This window comes from Pholis gunnellus (assembly GCF_910591455.1).
Source record: "Pholis gunnellus genome assembly, chromosome: 8".
Taxonomy (NCBI): Eukaryota; Metazoa; Chordata; class Actinopteri; order Perciformes; family Pholidae; genus Pholis; species Pholis gunnellus.
This window is the reverse complement of record NC_136534.1, coordinates 23,996,439-24,014,733: the sequence shown is the minus strand read 5'-3', so window position 1 is coordinate 24,014,733 and position 18,295 is coordinate 23,996,439. Positions and strand designations below refer to the sequence as shown.

Here is an 18,295-nt window from a genome sequence, read left to right as displayed (position 1 = left end):
GTAAATAGTTGAATATCTGAATTGTATTGATATAGTAACAGTAAATAGAAATATGGACGTTGCTATAAGGACCTCAAAGTGATATATATGTATGTTCACAGTGTGGCCAGTGCCTCTGTAGTTCACTCATTACCTCTTTTATGACCATGTGTCATTGTCTTTTGACAACCAATCCATCTGTTGGAACAAATAAAAGATGAAACCACTTTATATTCCAATGAAGCCTTTCTGACCCGTCTCCCTCTAACTCTTCCAGCTGTGTCCTGTCGCCAGCTGGACGGGACGCAGGCCGACATCGGCGAGTGTCTGAAATGCGCCAAGGCCATGCCCGCCATCACTCAGCGCTGTCAGCTGCCCTGCCAGGACGACTGCCAGCTGACCAACTGGTCCAAGTTCTCGTCCTGCACGGCGGACTGTGTGGGGGTCCGCACCAGGAAGAGGGCGTTGATCGGTGAGAGCAGAGAGAGAGAGACGCGGCACAAACAATGGGCTGCTGTTTTGAACCCTTTTCAGACGGGCTTATCTGCACTGTAGCGTCTGAGTTACCAGGCAGCTTACGGGGTAACGGTGGTGGGCAGCGCTCCAAGAGGCGAGCACTACAGTTAAACACAAGGTCATAAATCTCTTCAGGTACTTCTTGCCAGCCAAGTGCTCTAGAGGGATTAAAGCAACAAATCTGAAATAACTCCTCAGCCTTTGTTATCCATCAGGTCGTCCCCAGACAGTTTCCCTGTGCATCACCGCCATAAAAGCAAAATGACATGAAATAAGATCTGCGATGCATTAAGGCACCTCTACTGGAAGGTTACAGGGGGGGAAGGAGTCATCTTTAAACTGTGAGAAAGTGGATTTAAAAAGCTTTTATTTCACTCTAATGTGAAATCTTTTGAACCTTTTACCCGAGTATAAAAGAGCAGAGAGGTCATCTAATGCATTTAAACACTTTGTGAAGAGGTTGTTTTAAAAGTTTATCTTAGTAATCTTTGCTCAGTGCTAAACAACACCATGACATCCTCAGTTTTATTGAAGAGGGTAGTAAAGATGGATTGAGCCATATATTGCTGCCTGTTGGTCACTTTGACCTTTAGAGACACACTATAGCATGCTCCGCTGCAGTTTGCATCCATAGGATGTACTTAGCAACAACCAGCTGTGGTCCAAATGCAGGATAAACTACCTTAATGCAGAGAACCTACAGCATGCTTGAGACACTGGCACCTGCAGGTGAATAAGCTGTGGGCAGTTTGATAGAAAGTCATCAGAGATGTATCTTCTCATTTGCATGGGAAGTAAAAAAAAGATGTGCACATTGATTTCTAGTTAGCAATATTAACGACATGTCTGAGGATAAAAAAAATGAAACAAACGTCAAGCTGTTTCAGTAAAAGTGCACTCTGCTTGAAACTATTTTGTCAGCGTAATCTATCACCGGGAGTCATCCAGCCTTTTTTCTCTGTGAGTAAACTATCCCTGACTGTCCCTAAGGCCTTGAAAGTGGCCTTAAATATGCTGAGACTCATCCGCCGTACAGAGACAGAAATCCAGCAACACCAGCAGAGTCACCTCTCCCAAAGCTGTTCTGCTCATCTCTGTCATTCTGCTCTCCTTCAGGGAGGAGCAAGAAGAAAGACAAGTGCAAGAACACGCAAATGTACCCGCTGAGTGAGACGCAGTACTGCCCCTGTGACAAGTACAACGCCCAGCCGGTGGGGAACTGGTCAGACTGCATCCTGCCCGAGGGCGGCAGAGTGGAGAGCGTCCTGGGGATGAAGGTCCAGGGAGACATCAAGGAGTGTGGACAGGGCTACCGCTACCAGGCCATGGTGTGCTACGACCAGGACAGCAGGCTGGTGGAGACCGCACGCTGCAACAGTCACGGTGAGTGTGTGTGTGTGTGTGTGTGCAATCTCTGTGTCTGTTGCTTTGTTAAAGGGTTGGTTCATCCAAATTACCAAAAATAAAAGAATTATTGAACCATGCGAATCGTTATGAGAATATGTTTTCACAGCTGTTGCTACATTCAGACGCACTGCACTTGGAAAAATTCCATCAATAGTACAAAATATGATGTCGTTTATGGTTTGACTCTTGTGTCTTGACTCACACAGAGTCCTAAATTGACACTCGCCAGTCGCCGACTGTGATTTAATGTAGTCTTTGGCGAGTAAATCGTGGAGACCGCCCGTCACGTTCTTACACAAACTGGAGAAAGCTGCTGGTGTGCTGTCCCTTCTGTCCAGCGGTGTACTGGCCATATGGTACACCGGGACAAATCCCAGCGGGACGTTGCATCAGTGGGCCGCTGCACCCCGTCAGTCCCTGACCCTCTCTGTGTGCCTGTCATGCTGCATGCGTGTATACGGGACTGGGCCTACTGGCCAATCACAACCAGCTAAATGAAACTTGTGCTTACAGCATGTAACAACTGTTGGCGGCTGTTAAACGGGATAAATTGTTGAGAGCATCACAACCTCCGTGAAATGACTCGTTTCACGAGCAGAAGGCCAGACTTCATAGCGGGAGACAAGAAGGAGGGAAATAACTTTGAGAGGGAACTATCTGAGGAAGACTGGACAGGCTACTGCAGAATATAAACGTACTATTACTCTGAACTTACAGCCGTTGCTCTTTATTACTACTATTAATGCTAAAGGGGAATAACACTAAATGTATCACTTTAAATGTGCTCCACTTTACAGTTGAATTATATTCCAGTATATAGTAAGAATTGCATATGAGACCAAGGTGACATACTAAGAAAGCACTGTATTGTTTTTGGCTGGTGCAGCATCTGTCCGGCTGGTTTGGTGAGCGGCAGCCTGTATGAAGAAAATGATTTATTGTCAACGATGAAAAAACGATAATTTAGAGAGTCACAATGTTGGTCCTCACTGGTGGAAAGGTGAGTTTATGTCACTCTCTATAATGTTAGGAAGCCATGCTACTATGCTAATGAGTTAGCCTAGCACAGAGCCGTGCACTCTGACAAACCTCCACTCCATAACCCCGCGTGTGTGCAGGTTGTTGATGAGAGATGGTGTTTAATAACTCATTAAAACTAGTTTTCACTGGAACTTCTTTTTACTGAGTCCCACTGAAAACTGTTGAGTGTGTTAAGTGGATTATCCAGAGTTACAGAGACCCCGATTGTGTAAATAAATGTTGCTTGTTTGATGAATGAGACCAAGACTACGTAATGTTAGAGGTCAGTGAGAAAATGTCACAGTTTGGGTCGACTAAGGATTTAATTTTGGCCTTCTGACCCCGATGATGGAAGCAGCTCTGACACAAATCTGCACCGATGCACAGAAGTAGAAATGTTGAGGTTAAGTATGTTACGTTGTTTTCTCTCTCTAGTCTCCACTTCTTGGTTTTCAGGTGAGAAATACATGGAACGCTGCCGATGCAAGAATAACTTGTTCTGTTAAATATTCATCTGAAGTGAAGGATATTGTTTGTGCGCCTATGAGAGCCCCATCTATGGAGGCTAGCGACTCATTTCGAATACTGAATTTCACGTAAGGAGGCCTGTTTGCGGCACACTCCTGTCACAATCATTTGTCTCCTCGTTCTAGGGTCTTATCTTGGATCCAAAATACTTCAAGCAGAGAATCCTGGCTCAGAAAGTCGTTGTGAAATTGCTGTGAAATAGAATGCGGGAGATGTTCAAATGAATACATCAGTGTTGTGCATATATAAACATGGTTTTAGTCTCCTTGTGTGAGTCACAGATCCAGATATGCATCAGTTAATCTGGGTGTGGGTGTGACAAGGGCATGTCGTAAGGATGGGCTTGTGTGTGTGTGTGTGTGTGTGTGTGTGTTTGTGTATTTTTACACCTATGTGATGTGCATCCACACATTCATCTTCAAGCTTCAATGGGCTCAGACAAACGGTATGTTCCTTGAGGTGCACAGAAAAACAAAAACACTTTCATGCGGCTGAATCTCAAAGATATCATTAAATCTCTCTCTTTTATCCTCATTCGGTCGCTCCTCTCCTCCTTCCTCTCTGCCACTCCCTCCTTCCTCTTTTTTGTGCCGTTCTCTGTGCAGCTCAGTCATCATCACTTTCAATCTCGACAGAGGAGGAGACGCGGTCTTTCCTCGACTCTGCTGCTGACACAATGCCCTCGGCCGTGATGTCGATCAGGCGAACTGTGCCACCGTTATCTCTGTATTCCACAGACATCAACAGAAAAAAAACCCGGGGATTATCATTAAAAGTACACGGTGATCCGAGCTTTGTGGCATTGCTCACTTTCCAGTTCGCCTGGTTCTGTAACGCTGTCTGCTGTTCTCAACAGTTCTCAATATATGAGCCATCTCATTCACAATTTGGTCATTTTGACCTACAGAGAACAGTTTATCAAAAAGGGTTTTGGAAATGTGTTTTTGGAAATATATATATATATATATATATATATAGTACACCATATACCAGATCAAAGTGGAGCTTTCCTGCAGAGAGAGTCACAATCGATATCACAAGAGTTATATTAGGGGTGTAACGGTACACAAATACTAAAGGATACTTTTTCATTTATTTTGAACGGACTGTAGTGTTAAAGATTAAATCCTCTCGCTGGGGACTGAGGTAACATCTTGGCCACGGTCAACTTTGCTTTGCTGTTTCCATTATAGAAATAAGGAACATTTCAAACACCTGTATTACGCTGTACCAACAACCGACACTTTCCCAAAAGGCAACAGGTCACAATAAAACTGAAGCACATCTCTTATGTGATGAAACTGGAAATAGAAAATGAATAGACAAATAAAATGTGTGCATTTACATTTATTCCACCGTGGCTGTATTTAAACATTCAAAGCACCTGTCATTTATTTATCATACCACTGATGCCTTTGAACGTGCGTTAGCATGTTGGATGTGTGTCCATTCACATATAGCTGTGGAGAAATGGCGACACACGTCTTATACACGACTCTCTCTCTCTCTCTCTCTCTCTCTCTCTCTCTCTCTCTCTCTCTCTCTCTCTCTCTCTCTCTCTCTCTCTCTCTCTCTCGCTCTCGCTCTCGCTCTCGCTCTGTTGCGTGTTGTTGCTGACCCGGGACCCCCTAGTGGCTCTTCCAGCTCCGCCCTTTCATTTGCGCTCGTCACAGTGTGACTGTGTGACTTGTTGTGCTAACCTCAGCAGATGTTGCTGATGGAGTTCGGCTCAAAGTGTCCGGGCGGAGCTCGCTTGTGTGCTTAAGTTCCACATCATGTGCATCAGTCTACATACCGCGGATCCTGCATGCGGCTGACTGCACCGGATCGTGACCTAAGTAACAACCCACTGACAGATTCCTGATTCTATTAGTTCCCAGCTGAAGTCAGAAACAAAAGGATCCAATTAATGTGTTGTCGATGGTAGAGACTCAAAGTAATATAATATCCACCCGCCAACTCGACCAGTAACTACTACCATCAACCCTGTGCAAGGTCACGGCAAGTGCCCTGCTGTGTCCTATATATATGTGTGACATTACTCATATCACTCTTATATTCATGACGATAAGTGACCCGTGATGTTTTGACCTTTACCATGACTTAATACCACAGGATGGCTCCGGGGGCCTTGGCCCCGTCTTAGCAGGATGTGGTAAAGAAGGAGGGAATGCAGTCACTCTGGGGAGCCGTGGAGGGTAAAGCTTAAGGGCAAGCGTCGTGCTGAGGACCTGTGAACTCGGACAGGACTGCAGAAAACAGATTTGTCGGTGCATGACGACCCTCAGTGAATGTTACAACATACAGTACGTTTGTGGAGGTTTGAGGACTGATCCCAGCGTCTGTTGGGGTGAGTTACGTACAACATAGAGTCCGTCTGGCCTGTGGTGACTCTCTCTTATTCCTCAGTTATGTTCAGAGCAGGGATTAGACTGTCCCTGACGGCCTGGGGATGATTGTGGTGCAGGGGGGGTAGTAACAGGTCAGAAATCAGGTTGTAATGTTGGACGATTCCTGGAGCCAAAAAGGTTTGTGTGGAGCCTCTCAGGCCAGCCGCCCAAAGAGCGGACAGAATGTGGTTTCAGAAATAAATGGTGGCTCGATTCTACCATCAGGGGGTCCTTGTTGGGCACCCAGGGGCCCAGCATGCTAGAGGATCCTTGCAGGTGCAAAGATATTTGAGGAAAAGTCCCATTACAAACATCAATCCCAGCAGAGTATAACATCACGAGCATTGCTATTGGTTCTACGTTCAAAAAGATGTTTTGCTCTTGAGATTGTAGAGAGAATGTATCATTTCTTTACAAATATATGTCCAAATATGTTTCACAGGTTAGAGACAAAACAAACTTTAAACATTAAGTTAAACAAAACGAGAGTGAAAAGCACACTTTAGTGTTACAAACTGCACGGTAAGATAAGATGAGCCTTTATAGATACCCAGAGGAGAAAATCAGGAATCGTCTCACTTACACAAGCTACGGGAAAGAAAACACTCATTAGGATAAAAACAGCTTCTAAAAAACTGAGAACTCTGGAATTGAGTTACATACATTTCTGGGAGGAACGCCAGAGATCCCAAGAAAGCTACGGAGCTTCAGGGAATTCAGCAAATGGATCGATGTGCAGGTGATCAATCTTCTGCACTTTTATATGCAGTTGGTTATTTTTAGATACATTTACACGTCCCTGCACTTTAATAACAGACCTATTTAAACATACTCTTATACTGTTTGTTGATCATATTCTATTGTACATTTTCATATTTTTATTCTTGATTATGGCACCAATCACCAAGCCATATTTTGTGGTTGTCTAGTATTTCTGCATCAAAATATCACTTACGTGTGTTTTCAACATGCTCATTAACATGCATGTGCATGATGGTGAAACACAGATGAATCTATTGCTTGTGTTTGCTAATGCTCTCAGCAGAATGCTGATGGACTTTGGCAGTTGTTAGAAACCTGGTCTGCCTCCAGAAGTGTTTGAGTGCATATCCTAATTATCACTGGGAGCTCCAAGTGCTGGCTGGGCAGTGAGGTTGTTAACATCTCAGGTGGAGTTGAGCAGTCAGCCGTTACAACCGCTTTGGGAATTACAGCGGGAGAAGTGCCAGCTTTTAAGTTGACTTCTATAGGCCAGAGAAGAAGTGATCTCCTACCTTGGACTCAACCCAAGACCTCCGGGAGAACTTGGCACGACACCCCAGCAAGTTGACATCGGTTGAACTTCGAGTGAACCGCAGGCTGAGGTGCTGCAGCGTTCCCCGCCGTGAGAGAGCTGAAGCGGCGGGCGTCAGTGATTCAGAGCGACCGGTCCTGACTCCAGGACTGACGGTGGGGGGTCAGAGGGGGCGAGGCTTCTTTCAGAGGTCACGCTGAAGTCAGCACGCTGTTGATGCAGAGACGCTGATCTGAACTCAGGGGCACCCGAGTGTAAGGAGGTCAGGCAGAAGTGTATGCCTGCGTGCATGTGTGTGGATGTGATCGTTATGTCACAGCGATGTCGTTGCCGTCGGGACTCTAGTCCGGACTGGATTAAGAAGACTTTTTCTAAAAATCATATTAGGCATGGTACTGCTCAGTTTTGGGTCAGCATAGTTTTGGGCAGCGAGCTCACCCTTCAGCTCAGAATTTATCCCTGTTTTTAAGCTCCAATCATCCTTCTGGCTGAAGTGCTTTTGAGCAAGAGGCCGCCACCTTTGGCAGCAGCGGTCTGCGGCTGTGCTGAGAGACAAACCAAAGGACTTATTTGAGGTTTGAGGCTGAATGAGGACTCAGGTTTGTTTGGTTTTGGTTGCCAGATGGAGGTGGTTTCAGTCTCATGCACACATTGTCGTCACTCATCCCGAGCAATGCTACGGCTATATTTAACGTTTGCTTCACTGCATCAAAAAGCTAAACAAGAGCCTCCCTGTTGATTTCAATTACACCGCTGTAGGTGGCTCCCTGTAAAAAATCCCCAAAAAATCAGGGTCATCCGGCAAAAAACGTTTCATCTTTTGCAGCAATATAATATCATGATAGATAACTTTGCAACACAGTCGGCATAATTCCACTGTTTACTCTGAACTGTGAGATCCTGTCTCGCTCTATTATTAGCTGTTGTTCAGTGTTTTGGTGTCTGATGAGCCTCATAACATGTGGGAGTGTTACTCAAACTTGACTTTCTGAATTCCATTTCATCTTATCAGCAGCACCTTCAGCAGCACACCAACACAGCCACATGTCTTTGTCTGTATGTATGTATTGAACTGACTGACCTTTGAGTTTTGTTGAAAACGGAGTACCCACCGCTCTCCCCTCTGGTTGTCCTCCATGTTATCCAGCAGGAGGACAGGTGTTGTTGCGCCCGGCAGTTCAGTGTGAGGCACGACGGTGCTACAGAGGAACATATGCGCTCAGCAAGACTGTGAAAAATGACTCGCATATACATCGACAAAAAATGGATTTGTAACATGGCCTGTGTGGGATTCCTCTGAAATCTCAAATCGTGGGAAGTGTGTTTTCAGCAAAGCCGTCAGTCAGCGGAGCACCACATGTCTCTCACTAAAGAGCCAAGCAGTCTGAAAGAGGAAGTGGTTAGACACTCCACTTTCCCGGCTCATTCACCTCATCGATTGGCTTAATCAAAGGCTAAACTGATTTACAGGCCGGTGCTGTTACTCAAGCCTTAGAAGAATAAATGAGGTTCTATCTGCTAAACAGACTTCTGCCTCGTAAAGAAAAGAAAAATCTCTGGGAGGATAAACATCATGTTGTTACGGACACAGCCAAAAGTTCAGAGTGGTAATATCTTTTTCAACATATCTGACTGAACCTTGGCCTGTGTGTGTGTGTGTGTGTGTGCTGGAGAAAGCAGAGGAACTCAAAGCCAAGAGATGGTGAAAGAGTCAAAAGAACACAGAGCAGAGGGAGATTCTTAGAATCAGCCCTGTTGACGGGGTCATGACCCTGTGAGCCGAGAGGAATAGATTGAAATAATGACGCTCACTGCAAGGCCCAACCTCTCCTTTTGGTAGACGTTTTACACTTTTATGTAACAACGCATATGAGCGTGCTTTTGAATGTGGACCCTGTTTTCATTCCACTGGGCTAAAAATCAATAAGTGCATTTAGATTAGTTTGTGAAGTATCGGTTATTAGTTTGCTCTTGCAGCTGGAGGTTTTTCCTCATCTGGCATTTACAGAGCTCTTGAACTTTGTTTGTTAGATCGAAAAGAAAAAAACTAACCTTTGGGAATTAGGACAAGTGTAGTTTCATGCGAGATAATGAACACAGAAGTCTTCTGAGAGATTCTAGAACCGGCCTCGGCCGTCTTTCTCCACAGCAAGTCATCGCTGAACCCGGCGGCTGAGAGGCTGCTGCTGGGATGCAGAGAGAACAAAGGTTTTACTTCAAAGCTCATTTCTAATGAATCAATTTTCTGGTGAATACGTTTCCCCTTTGAAATAATTAATAACCGACTATACTACGCTGTCTAGTCATTCATTGAAACAGACTGAAAAGAAGCAAATCATCATTTTGTCTTTCAGTTTTTGCACTAAATCAGGAACAACGGCATTGCATTTCTTTCTGCAATATAAAGAACATTTTGCACATTTTGCAGTTAATTGCATCAATCTGGTCCACACACAATTAAGAGGCTAGATCTATAACGCACTTTGTGCTCTTGTCAACAATTTTGTGCTCTAATTTAATCATAAATGGTGAAGATATGAATGATGATGACACGGCAAAGAATTCCTACCCACAAAGCCCGGGAAACGAGATTGTGTCCGTGTTTGGGCTAATTTGCCGACATGGCATATCCTGCACTGTAACTTTTACGCATGCGCACTTTCCAGATCACACTCATACATCCAAATGTGTTTGATTTCTGAAAAAGAAAAAACCTCCTTTTTTGTCTTCCTCTCAGGTTACATTGAGGAGGCGTGCATCATCCCCTGTCCTTCGGACTGTAAGCTCAGCGAATGGTCCAACTGGTCGCGCTGCAGCAAGTCCTGCGGCAGCGGGGTGAAGGTTCGCTCCAAATGGCTCCGAGAGAAGCCGTACAACGGGGGCCGGCCCTGTCCCAAACTGGACCACATCAACCAGGTACAGTCGCTGGAACTGAAACCCGGTCTTAGTTTTGGAAGTCTGAGAGGAAAAAACCTGATTCTTGAATATTTAGTAACTGTGCCACAATGTAATCATACTTCTTACGAGTGTGATACTCGTTATATGTATCCAACACTGGAGAGAGGGCCAGAAGGAAAGTGTGAATGAATAATACAGTAAGCTTGAGTCTGCAGCGCGTTCCTTTACCTTCCCCTCATTATTGCTGCACTCGTTTTTTTGCTGAGCAGACAGCGACGGGTGCTATAAATGGATCCCAACGTGTGTCAGTTGACTCCTTAAGGTTTCTATGATTTGCAAAAATGAAATGCTTTTCAGACCCGAGAGCATCAGCAGATGCAGATTAAGCGGTGTGTGCGTGTGTGCATGTGTGTGTGTGTGTGTGTTTCTGTTAAGTTCACACAGGTATTTATGCCAGAGGCTTTTCTGATTATGTCCTCTGGAATGTTGCATTAATCAGAGGTTCTGCACTATATGAACAGTTGGCATGTACTCATTAATCCGTCTGTCTCCTTCTAATCCGCCCCGATGCTCGCCGGATCTGACTCATTGCTGCAGGCCCAGGTAAGAGCAGCTTTCCTCAGCTATTTGTTAATGCAGTCGCAGATGTCAAGTGTCACTGATGTCAGTGGGTCACTGACAGATAGATGTAAACAGTCTCAATATCCTCACTGTAAACTAGGTACTATCAGATTGGAGACAGAAATAATCACGTTGGCCGAGTTAAAACTCAGAGCCGAGCCAAAGAATCACAGGATGACTTCCAGAGCTCAGAGGACATATTTATATAGAAATATAGATTTCCTTTTCACGAGTAGGATGATTATAATCATGAGTTGGGTCAACCCAGAAGTAAAACTACCAATCTGCCCCCTTTGACTTGTTGCTGTATCTACTTCAAATCACACGGAGAACACGTTAAGCGCATAAAAAAGGTTATTCCGTCCTCAGGTGTACGAGGTGGTGCCGTGTCAGAGCGACTGCAATCAGTATGTGTGGGTGGCCGAGCCGTGGAGCGTGTGGAAAGTCAGCAACGTGGACTTAAAAGAGAACTGCGGCGAAGGCGTCCAGACCAGAAAAGTCCGGTATCTATCGAGCCGTCTGTCCTTTAAATGTTCTTTATATACACGTTAGTGAAAGCATAGCGATTAAAGGCAGTGTGTGTTAGTGCCGCAGCGATTAGACAATCAACGGAACAATAATGCTGTTCATAAATTGCTTTTTAAAATGTATTTTCAAGTGGAGATACTAAAAAAGTGTGATTGTCAAATGTGTAGATGTGCTGCTTTTCTTAAACTGAGTTTGATCACACAAGACAAGCAACATGAAGACATCGCCCGAGGCTTTGTGAACATGAGGGACTCTTTTAAGCTTTTATCTTTTGTTGTTATTAATAATAAAATCATTTGCAGATTGATCTGGAGCATTTTGCAGGCTGACAGACCTGTACTACAGCTGACACGTACTAATTTAAATTCAGATTAGTTTGACTGCCTTGTGTAAAGTGATTTGGAAAAATGTTTTAGGGAAAGAAAAAACATGCAGAGGATCTGTGCAAATCTGTCTTCACGTGGTTCAGCTGAAAGTCAACAACCGACAACGCTGCCAAATCCTGTTGGGTGGAACTCAAACTTTGGGATTAATGTTGTGCGCATGCCGATACGTACTCTGTAATTAGACCTATAAGACTGTGATTAGATGTTTTGTGAGGCATAGAGAACCAACCGTTGTGGTCCTGTGAAAAAACAGTGGACATAAAAACACACACATAGAAATAATAAGACACAAGGACATCACATCCACATCCACATCCACATCCACATCCACATCCACATCCACATCCCTTGTAATGATCAAGTCTAAAGGCTTTGGCTGAGGCTGAGGCACAACCACAGTGAGTAAAAACTCTAATGACCTCGGTTAAGTCTCTGCTCTTTAGATCAGGGGACATTATCAGTGAAAGAGAGGCAGTCTGCGCTCCCCTTCATCTGGAGGATAAGAAGCTGCTATTCAGAGGAAGAAAATCTAAAAATATGTCTGCGGCATTTGAGGAAAGCCAGGATTCAGTCAGAAATAATGACAGCATCATATGTTTCATCATGTGTTGTATATTTTACATACATTTACTTTGTTAAAAATATATATATATATATATTTATATATATATTACTTTCAGTTGTTAAATTCAGCCAGTTTGTGTTCAGCCTGCTGCTGAACCTCTATAGCCAGTAGAGTTGTGTTGCTGTGACCAAATACAACACATGTTTTAGTTTTTTTCATAAAACTGACCTCCCGTAGCCTGAGGGCCACATCCCATTGCTTGAAAAAACACCTCGGTCGTCAAATACTTCATGTACTTGTTAAAACCTGTCTCCCTCTTCTGTTCTCTGGAGAACAGCAGCAGCTTGAAATGAGGTCAAACTCTTGTGTGTTTTTTTTCCCCATCAATCCCACAGTTGCATGCTGAACACCATAGACGGGCCGTCGGAGTCTGTGGAGGACTACCTGTGCGACCCAGAGGAGATGCCCCTGGGGGCCAGGGAGAGCCGCCTGCCCTGTCCCGAGGACTGCGTCCTTAACGACTGGGGCCCCTGGAGCCGCTGCAGCCTGGTGAGGATCCGATAGCAGCAGCTCAGCCGCCCGGCTCAGATATGGGACAGACTTGTGTTGAAGCCCTCTGAGAATTTATCTTGATATCTTTTTCTTGTCAGAAATATTTTCTCTCCGAGGCTCAAGGAATTGGAAAGCGTAGCCGCACTGTATCATTGTGAGCAGCGTGTAAATTGTTTGTCAACAGGTTATTTCTCGTCCACCAAGGTGGAATAAAAGAGATATATGAACCGGGAAGCAGGAGAAATGGCTGATACATCACCTATATTACACTGTGCTCACTGTGCGTTCAGAAGGGAAGGAAGATGATTTATGATAAAGACTCAGAACTCCCGAGCAGGTTTCCAAATTTACATTTTGTGATATACACACACACACGCACGCTACTCTCTGCATCAGCGGTGATGTACGGGCCAACATGAAAGCTGGGTAAAATATTACCCCGAGCTTGTTGTCGTCGTTTGTACAGACAACCACAAATAGCGAAAGTAATTAGATGTATTTTCAGAAAAATATTGATTTATGGTAAGATTATACAGTGAGATACTTGACGCTTCAAGGAATTGAGTTCATAAATGTTCATTTTAGCCTACAGGTTTATGGAAAAATGAGGAGAGCATGAGAGTGCATCTCCCTCTAAATCATGACCTCTTCACAACTCTCAGTAAAATATGAAGACTTTGCCAATTTGGTTTTGTAAGGAGACACTGCTCGCTGATTTAATCACAGCAGCAAAGCCCACACCTGCAGGCTTCAGTGTGTGTGCAATCTTCTTTCTCGCGTTTGCAAAAACATGGAAGGTGTCGGAACATCTTGTTCAGGCCCGACGGCCCTGACATCCCCCGATTCGTGGTAAAGGAAAAAAAAAAGCTATTTTATCCACTCTGGTTTCACCTGCTGTTCTCCCAGCAGCACCCTGGCCATTGTTAATCACACCCTATTCTCTCCCAAAGTGCTTGACACGCCGACTTCCCACAATTCCAATCTCGTACTGGAGTCTGCGGTGGCGTCAGCGGGGGCCTCTCGTATGTTTTATTCAGCGTGCCAGAGATGGAGATATTCAAAAGGCTGTCATTTTCTCCCCCCCAACTCTCTTCTTTGCGAGCAACGACCGTGTAGGATCTGGTGTTTTACCATTCCAGCAGAATGTCAACGTTTCAGCCCTCCTGTCATTTCCTGCTGGAAAAGAATCAAATTCCACATTCTGGGAATGCCAGGAGAGAGAGAGGGGGGGGGGGGGAAGGATCTTTACTTCAATATTTTTAGAAATACAACGATAAAACATCCCTCCAGGGAGAAAGCCTGGATGTTTTGACATCAATCTTAATGAATTGTTGCCCAATAAACTGGGAAGGAATCCAGAAGTGGGCAAATTAGTAGTAGCTCCAATTGAGGGACATGTCTGTGTTCAGTTCTTATCGCCCTCAGCCATATGGACTGCTTCGTCATTTCCTCAGTTTTAGAAACGTCTTGTCTCTGTTTCAGCCGTGTACCAGAACCAACAGTCGGGTGCGGGCGGCGTACACCCTGCGCTCGCCCAGTGTGGGGAGGGCGTGTCCAGAGACGACGGACAAGGAGCCCTGCGGCCTGAACCTCAACTGTTTCAACTACTTCTACAACATCACAGGTAAAGGAAACGTGAAACCACGTCTGCATGCAGACTGCGGTGGGCAGGATTCCCTCCTCTCGGTTATGTCGTGCAGCAGACGTGCGTCTCCTCAACGCGACTCCGCTGTACTCGCCTTGCGTTTTGAGTGGAGCCGGTTTTTGGGCTGCTGCCATGGTTGTGTCGGGAGGAATCTTTCTCAACTTTAACCAAATCACCAACATGAAAACGGACCTCTTGAGGCTTTAAAACGCAGCCTCCGTTTCAGAATTAGCTCCTCAGCTGTGGTTCGTTGGTGTTGAGGCTGTTAAGCCTCTGTTGAGGGGAGGAGATGGAGGGGAATTCTCCAAACGGGCCCAAATGGGGGCTTAAATGGGGATTCTTTTATGAATACAGAAGGGTATTATTAATGCACATTTAGTTAATGTTTTTTGTAGTTCTGCACACGATGCTTCTATATATGTACATTAATCTTATTGTTGGTGTGTAGATGGAGCGGTATCTCATCTGGTTGTTGCAATAACAGAATGTGATACATATTTTTACTATCAATACTATTTTTCTTACTTCTTTCTGAAGTAACCCAAGAACAGAATATGTTATATTGATAAACTAATGAATTTTCTTGCTACTTTAGTTCTCTCCAGTATCTGGATTGTGACGGTGCTGTTTTGATGATCTGTATCAGCTGGTTGCAGTTTAAGAGGGTTACAGACACGCTGAGGATAGCTCAGCTGCTGCTGTGCGTTATTAAAAGTATCACATGCTTCATTTGCTCATCTGTTTTTAACAGCTGGAGGAGCAATCGATAAATGACTCGTGCGTTTTTGTTTTATTACTTTAGTCTCTTGGGGTGAGACGACTGCGAACCTGTCAAGGTTTTATCAAACATTGTGTTGTGCAATGATGATGTAACGTCAATGGAGCTGCTTTGAGTCTTTCTCACAGCTGCTCTCTGCAAAGCTTTCCTTTGATCACAGACTCATTTTTAGTTTGTCAGTTGTATTTCAGTGGAGTGCCGGTTTTTTAAAGTGAAGTGTGAATGGGCAGACATTGTGTTTTGCTGCAAATCCCTGCAGTAACAACCATTAAAGCCTTAAAGATGCCAAGTACAAGTAAAACATTTGACTGTTGGCCTCTTCGTGTAACATCTGCGTCACTAACTTAGAACACAATCACCCTTTTCTTTCTACTGAGTAACTGATGGATTCGTTTGGCCATTTATGGGCAGCGGTAACAAGTTGTGACCGTAGACATATCGCCTCCTGCAGGAAATATCTAGCTTTTTAGCTGCTAAATATGTCCAGCGGCTAGTCGCTCACTGTGTCTGTCTGCTGTTTGGTGCCGAGCGGGTCGTGTCCAGTGGGTTTTTACAGCCTTTTCCCCCGAAAAACAGCTGCGTGCTGCCGCCGAAAAATGACGCCATGAGCGGCGGAAGTGAACCAAAATATGAATGTTACGGACCAGATAGCTAAACAATAAGCTGAAACATAAAGCTCTGTAGAGCCGAGGAGAGCTGCAGATTCCAGCTTTAATTCCCTGAAGGTTCATTACTACAAGTCACAACTTTCACATCGTTAGTTCATGCATTGTTAGTATAGATTTAAACAGGAAGATTTCCAATCTTGGAGCTGGCAGCTGTCCCAAGCTCTGATCTGCAGGATATCGCACCTCCATATCACATGTCACAGAGGCTACTCTTTCATATCTCATCCTGAAAACTGCTTGAAACTATTTCAATAAAAATGAAAAAAGGAAGGATTGGCAGCGTTCCTGTTTTTCATTTGGATTTGCAGCGTTGCCTCCATAGCTGCTGTCCCACATTCTAAACCAGCCCACCCTCCTCCTCTGTCTTCCCTTTGTGTTGTTACACCGGGAGACGTGACATATAATCCCTACTGCTGGGTTCACAGTGGCGTACAGGCATCCCAGGGTATATGTACATAATGTACGAGCAGAGATTATTATTGGTTAAAGAGCTCTCGTTTTCTCTGTTGATGCTGAGACCGTCCAAGCTGCTCCCTCCTTCAGTTTCTTTCCTTTTATAGCTGTTTCTCTCTCTCTCTCTCTCTCTCTCTCTCTCTCTTCCCGTCCCCCCCGTCCCCCCATCCCTCTGTCTCTTACTGGTGCTCTTTCTTGTTGCAATCTCCCTATTTTCAGTCCCCAGAGTGCCACAAAGCTCCTCGGCAAGAAGGAGACACAATTCCCTGAGTCGAGCTTGCAAACGAGCTCACTGCAGCTAAAAACAGCCACTCGTCTTTGTCAGCGGATGGCGTGCTTTATGAGCGATGCCTCAGCCCCCCTGTTGTTGCACGCTGTGATTTTAAAGGCACTTGCATCCGAAGTCAGGATTAATATGTTGTCTTTCCTCTTCACAGATATCTTTTTTTTTTTGGAAGGGCCAAGGTACAGCATGTTACAGCTCTGGAGATTTCCACTTAAATTTATTAGGGGAAACTTGTATTGATGTTGCTTTTAAATCCTGCTTATTTAACTCAAATCTCTCCGCTCAAAACGGCTCGCTCGCGACGCTGGCATTACAAAAGGTTACTGATGGCAGCCAGATTTATTGGATTTAAGTGAGCTGTTACAAACCTTCAATGACCTCTCCGCTGACAAAGTAATCTTCTCTTATCGACGGTGATCTTCGTCAGCCAGAAGCTATTAAGAGTCCGACTCCAAACACACAACAACACTGATTATTTAAGGGGATTTGAGTGTTGCTGGTGTCTTGTGGCAGAAGGCAGAGGAAGAATAAGTGTGTTATGCAACAAAGGCAATGAGCTGAAGTCAAAGTGACTGTATGGGAAGCACAAGGCATTTCGCCATTCTGCTGAGTCATCTGGGAGCCTTAAGTGGTTTAATATATATGCATGGCACGCCCATCCTTAAAGGTCTATCCTCAGTGCAGTGAGGGCATGACAATCTTACTTTATGTCTGCAGCGTAGTTGGTAATTACTTTGATATTGCTGTGTCAATACACCATATCAGAAATCTACACATTAATTGATATTTTGTATAAATATCCTGGTGCTTCTGCTTCCCTAGAACCCGCTTTATATCTGCATTTTAAAAAAACCTTGAGCTAAACCCCCCTCAGAGTAACGTGAGGCGACACGGTGCGGCGGCGCATTTCAGTGTGTTCGCCCTTAAAAAGCTGAGACACAGCGTGGTTGATTCTCACTGTCTGAGATTTATTCTTCCTGAGGTGTAAAGAATGTGTGACAGTCGACGCATTTGAGCACTTTTGAACAGCGTCTCCTTGTGTTTCGTCCCGCCACATCATCCTGCTTCAACTGGAGTAAAAAAAAAACATCCAGCCACAGAAGCAGAACGCTGGTGAAATGCTGCTTCCTTGTGACTTGAATTAATGCTCCTCTCCTTTTGCTTCCTGTTCCCGTTTAAATCATGACTCCCTCTCACCTGCCTTCTTTCTCTGCGTGCACCCAGGGTGGTAAAATCAACAGCAGCCACCTGGTAAATACTAGCGACATGTGGTAGAGCTGTGTGCTCTGCTGACGGGTAGCAGTGCTCATGTTAGGATCATTGTCTGTTGGTATTTCAGGCACCTAGAGGCCTCTGGAACGTTGTTCATCGAGCACTCTGATGCACTCACATCGCCAGTTTAATGAACGCCAACAGCCCTAAATGTGAATATGTTGTGTTTCTCCTCAGACTGGAGCACATGTCAGCTGAGTCCTAACGCCGTGTGTGGGAGCGGCATCAAGACCCGGATGCTCGACTGTGTTCGCAGCGACGGAAAATCCGTCGATATCAAATTCTGTGAGGAGGTGAGACGTGCAAAAATCCCTCAAGTTTCTCCTTTTATTTCGTGTGTTTTTCGACCGGTTCAATTTTTTACGTTCTTTATTTGACACACTGATTTTACTTGATGACTTAATCACATCACTCATTGCTCCACTATGTTAGCGTACCCTTCCAGTACTATTAGCCCACAGCAACATGAAATATTCAGGAGTATTCCCATGCAGAGATTGTTGTCGTTG

At 44.7% G+C, this 18,295-nt stretch overlaps 1 protein-coding gene across 1 annotated transcript in view; it reads left to right on the top strand.

The window, feature by feature from the left end:
* The window catches only part of thsd7ab (thrombospondin, type I, domain containing 7Ab), a gene marked incomplete at both ends in the record, with an annotated part of 124,218 nt that overhangs the window by 84,297 nt on the left and 21,626 nt on the right, over window positions 1-18,295 (top strand). Inside the window, 7 exons of the mRNA XM_079164169.1 lie at window positions 257-451; window positions 1,612-1,878; window positions 9,872-10,050; window positions 11,023-11,156; window positions 12,528-12,681; window positions 14,167-14,308; window positions 17,964-18,079. Of these exons, the coding sequence (XP_079020295.1) occupies window positions 257-451; window positions 1,612-1,878; window positions 9,872-10,050; window positions 11,023-11,156; window positions 12,528-12,681; window positions 14,167-14,308; window positions 17,964-18,079 (1,187 nt within the window). The remainder of the gene's footprint in view (window positions 1-256; window positions 452-1,611; window positions 1,879-9,871; window positions 10,051-11,022; window positions 11,157-12,527; window positions 12,682-14,166; window positions 14,309-17,963; window positions 18,080-18,295) is intronic.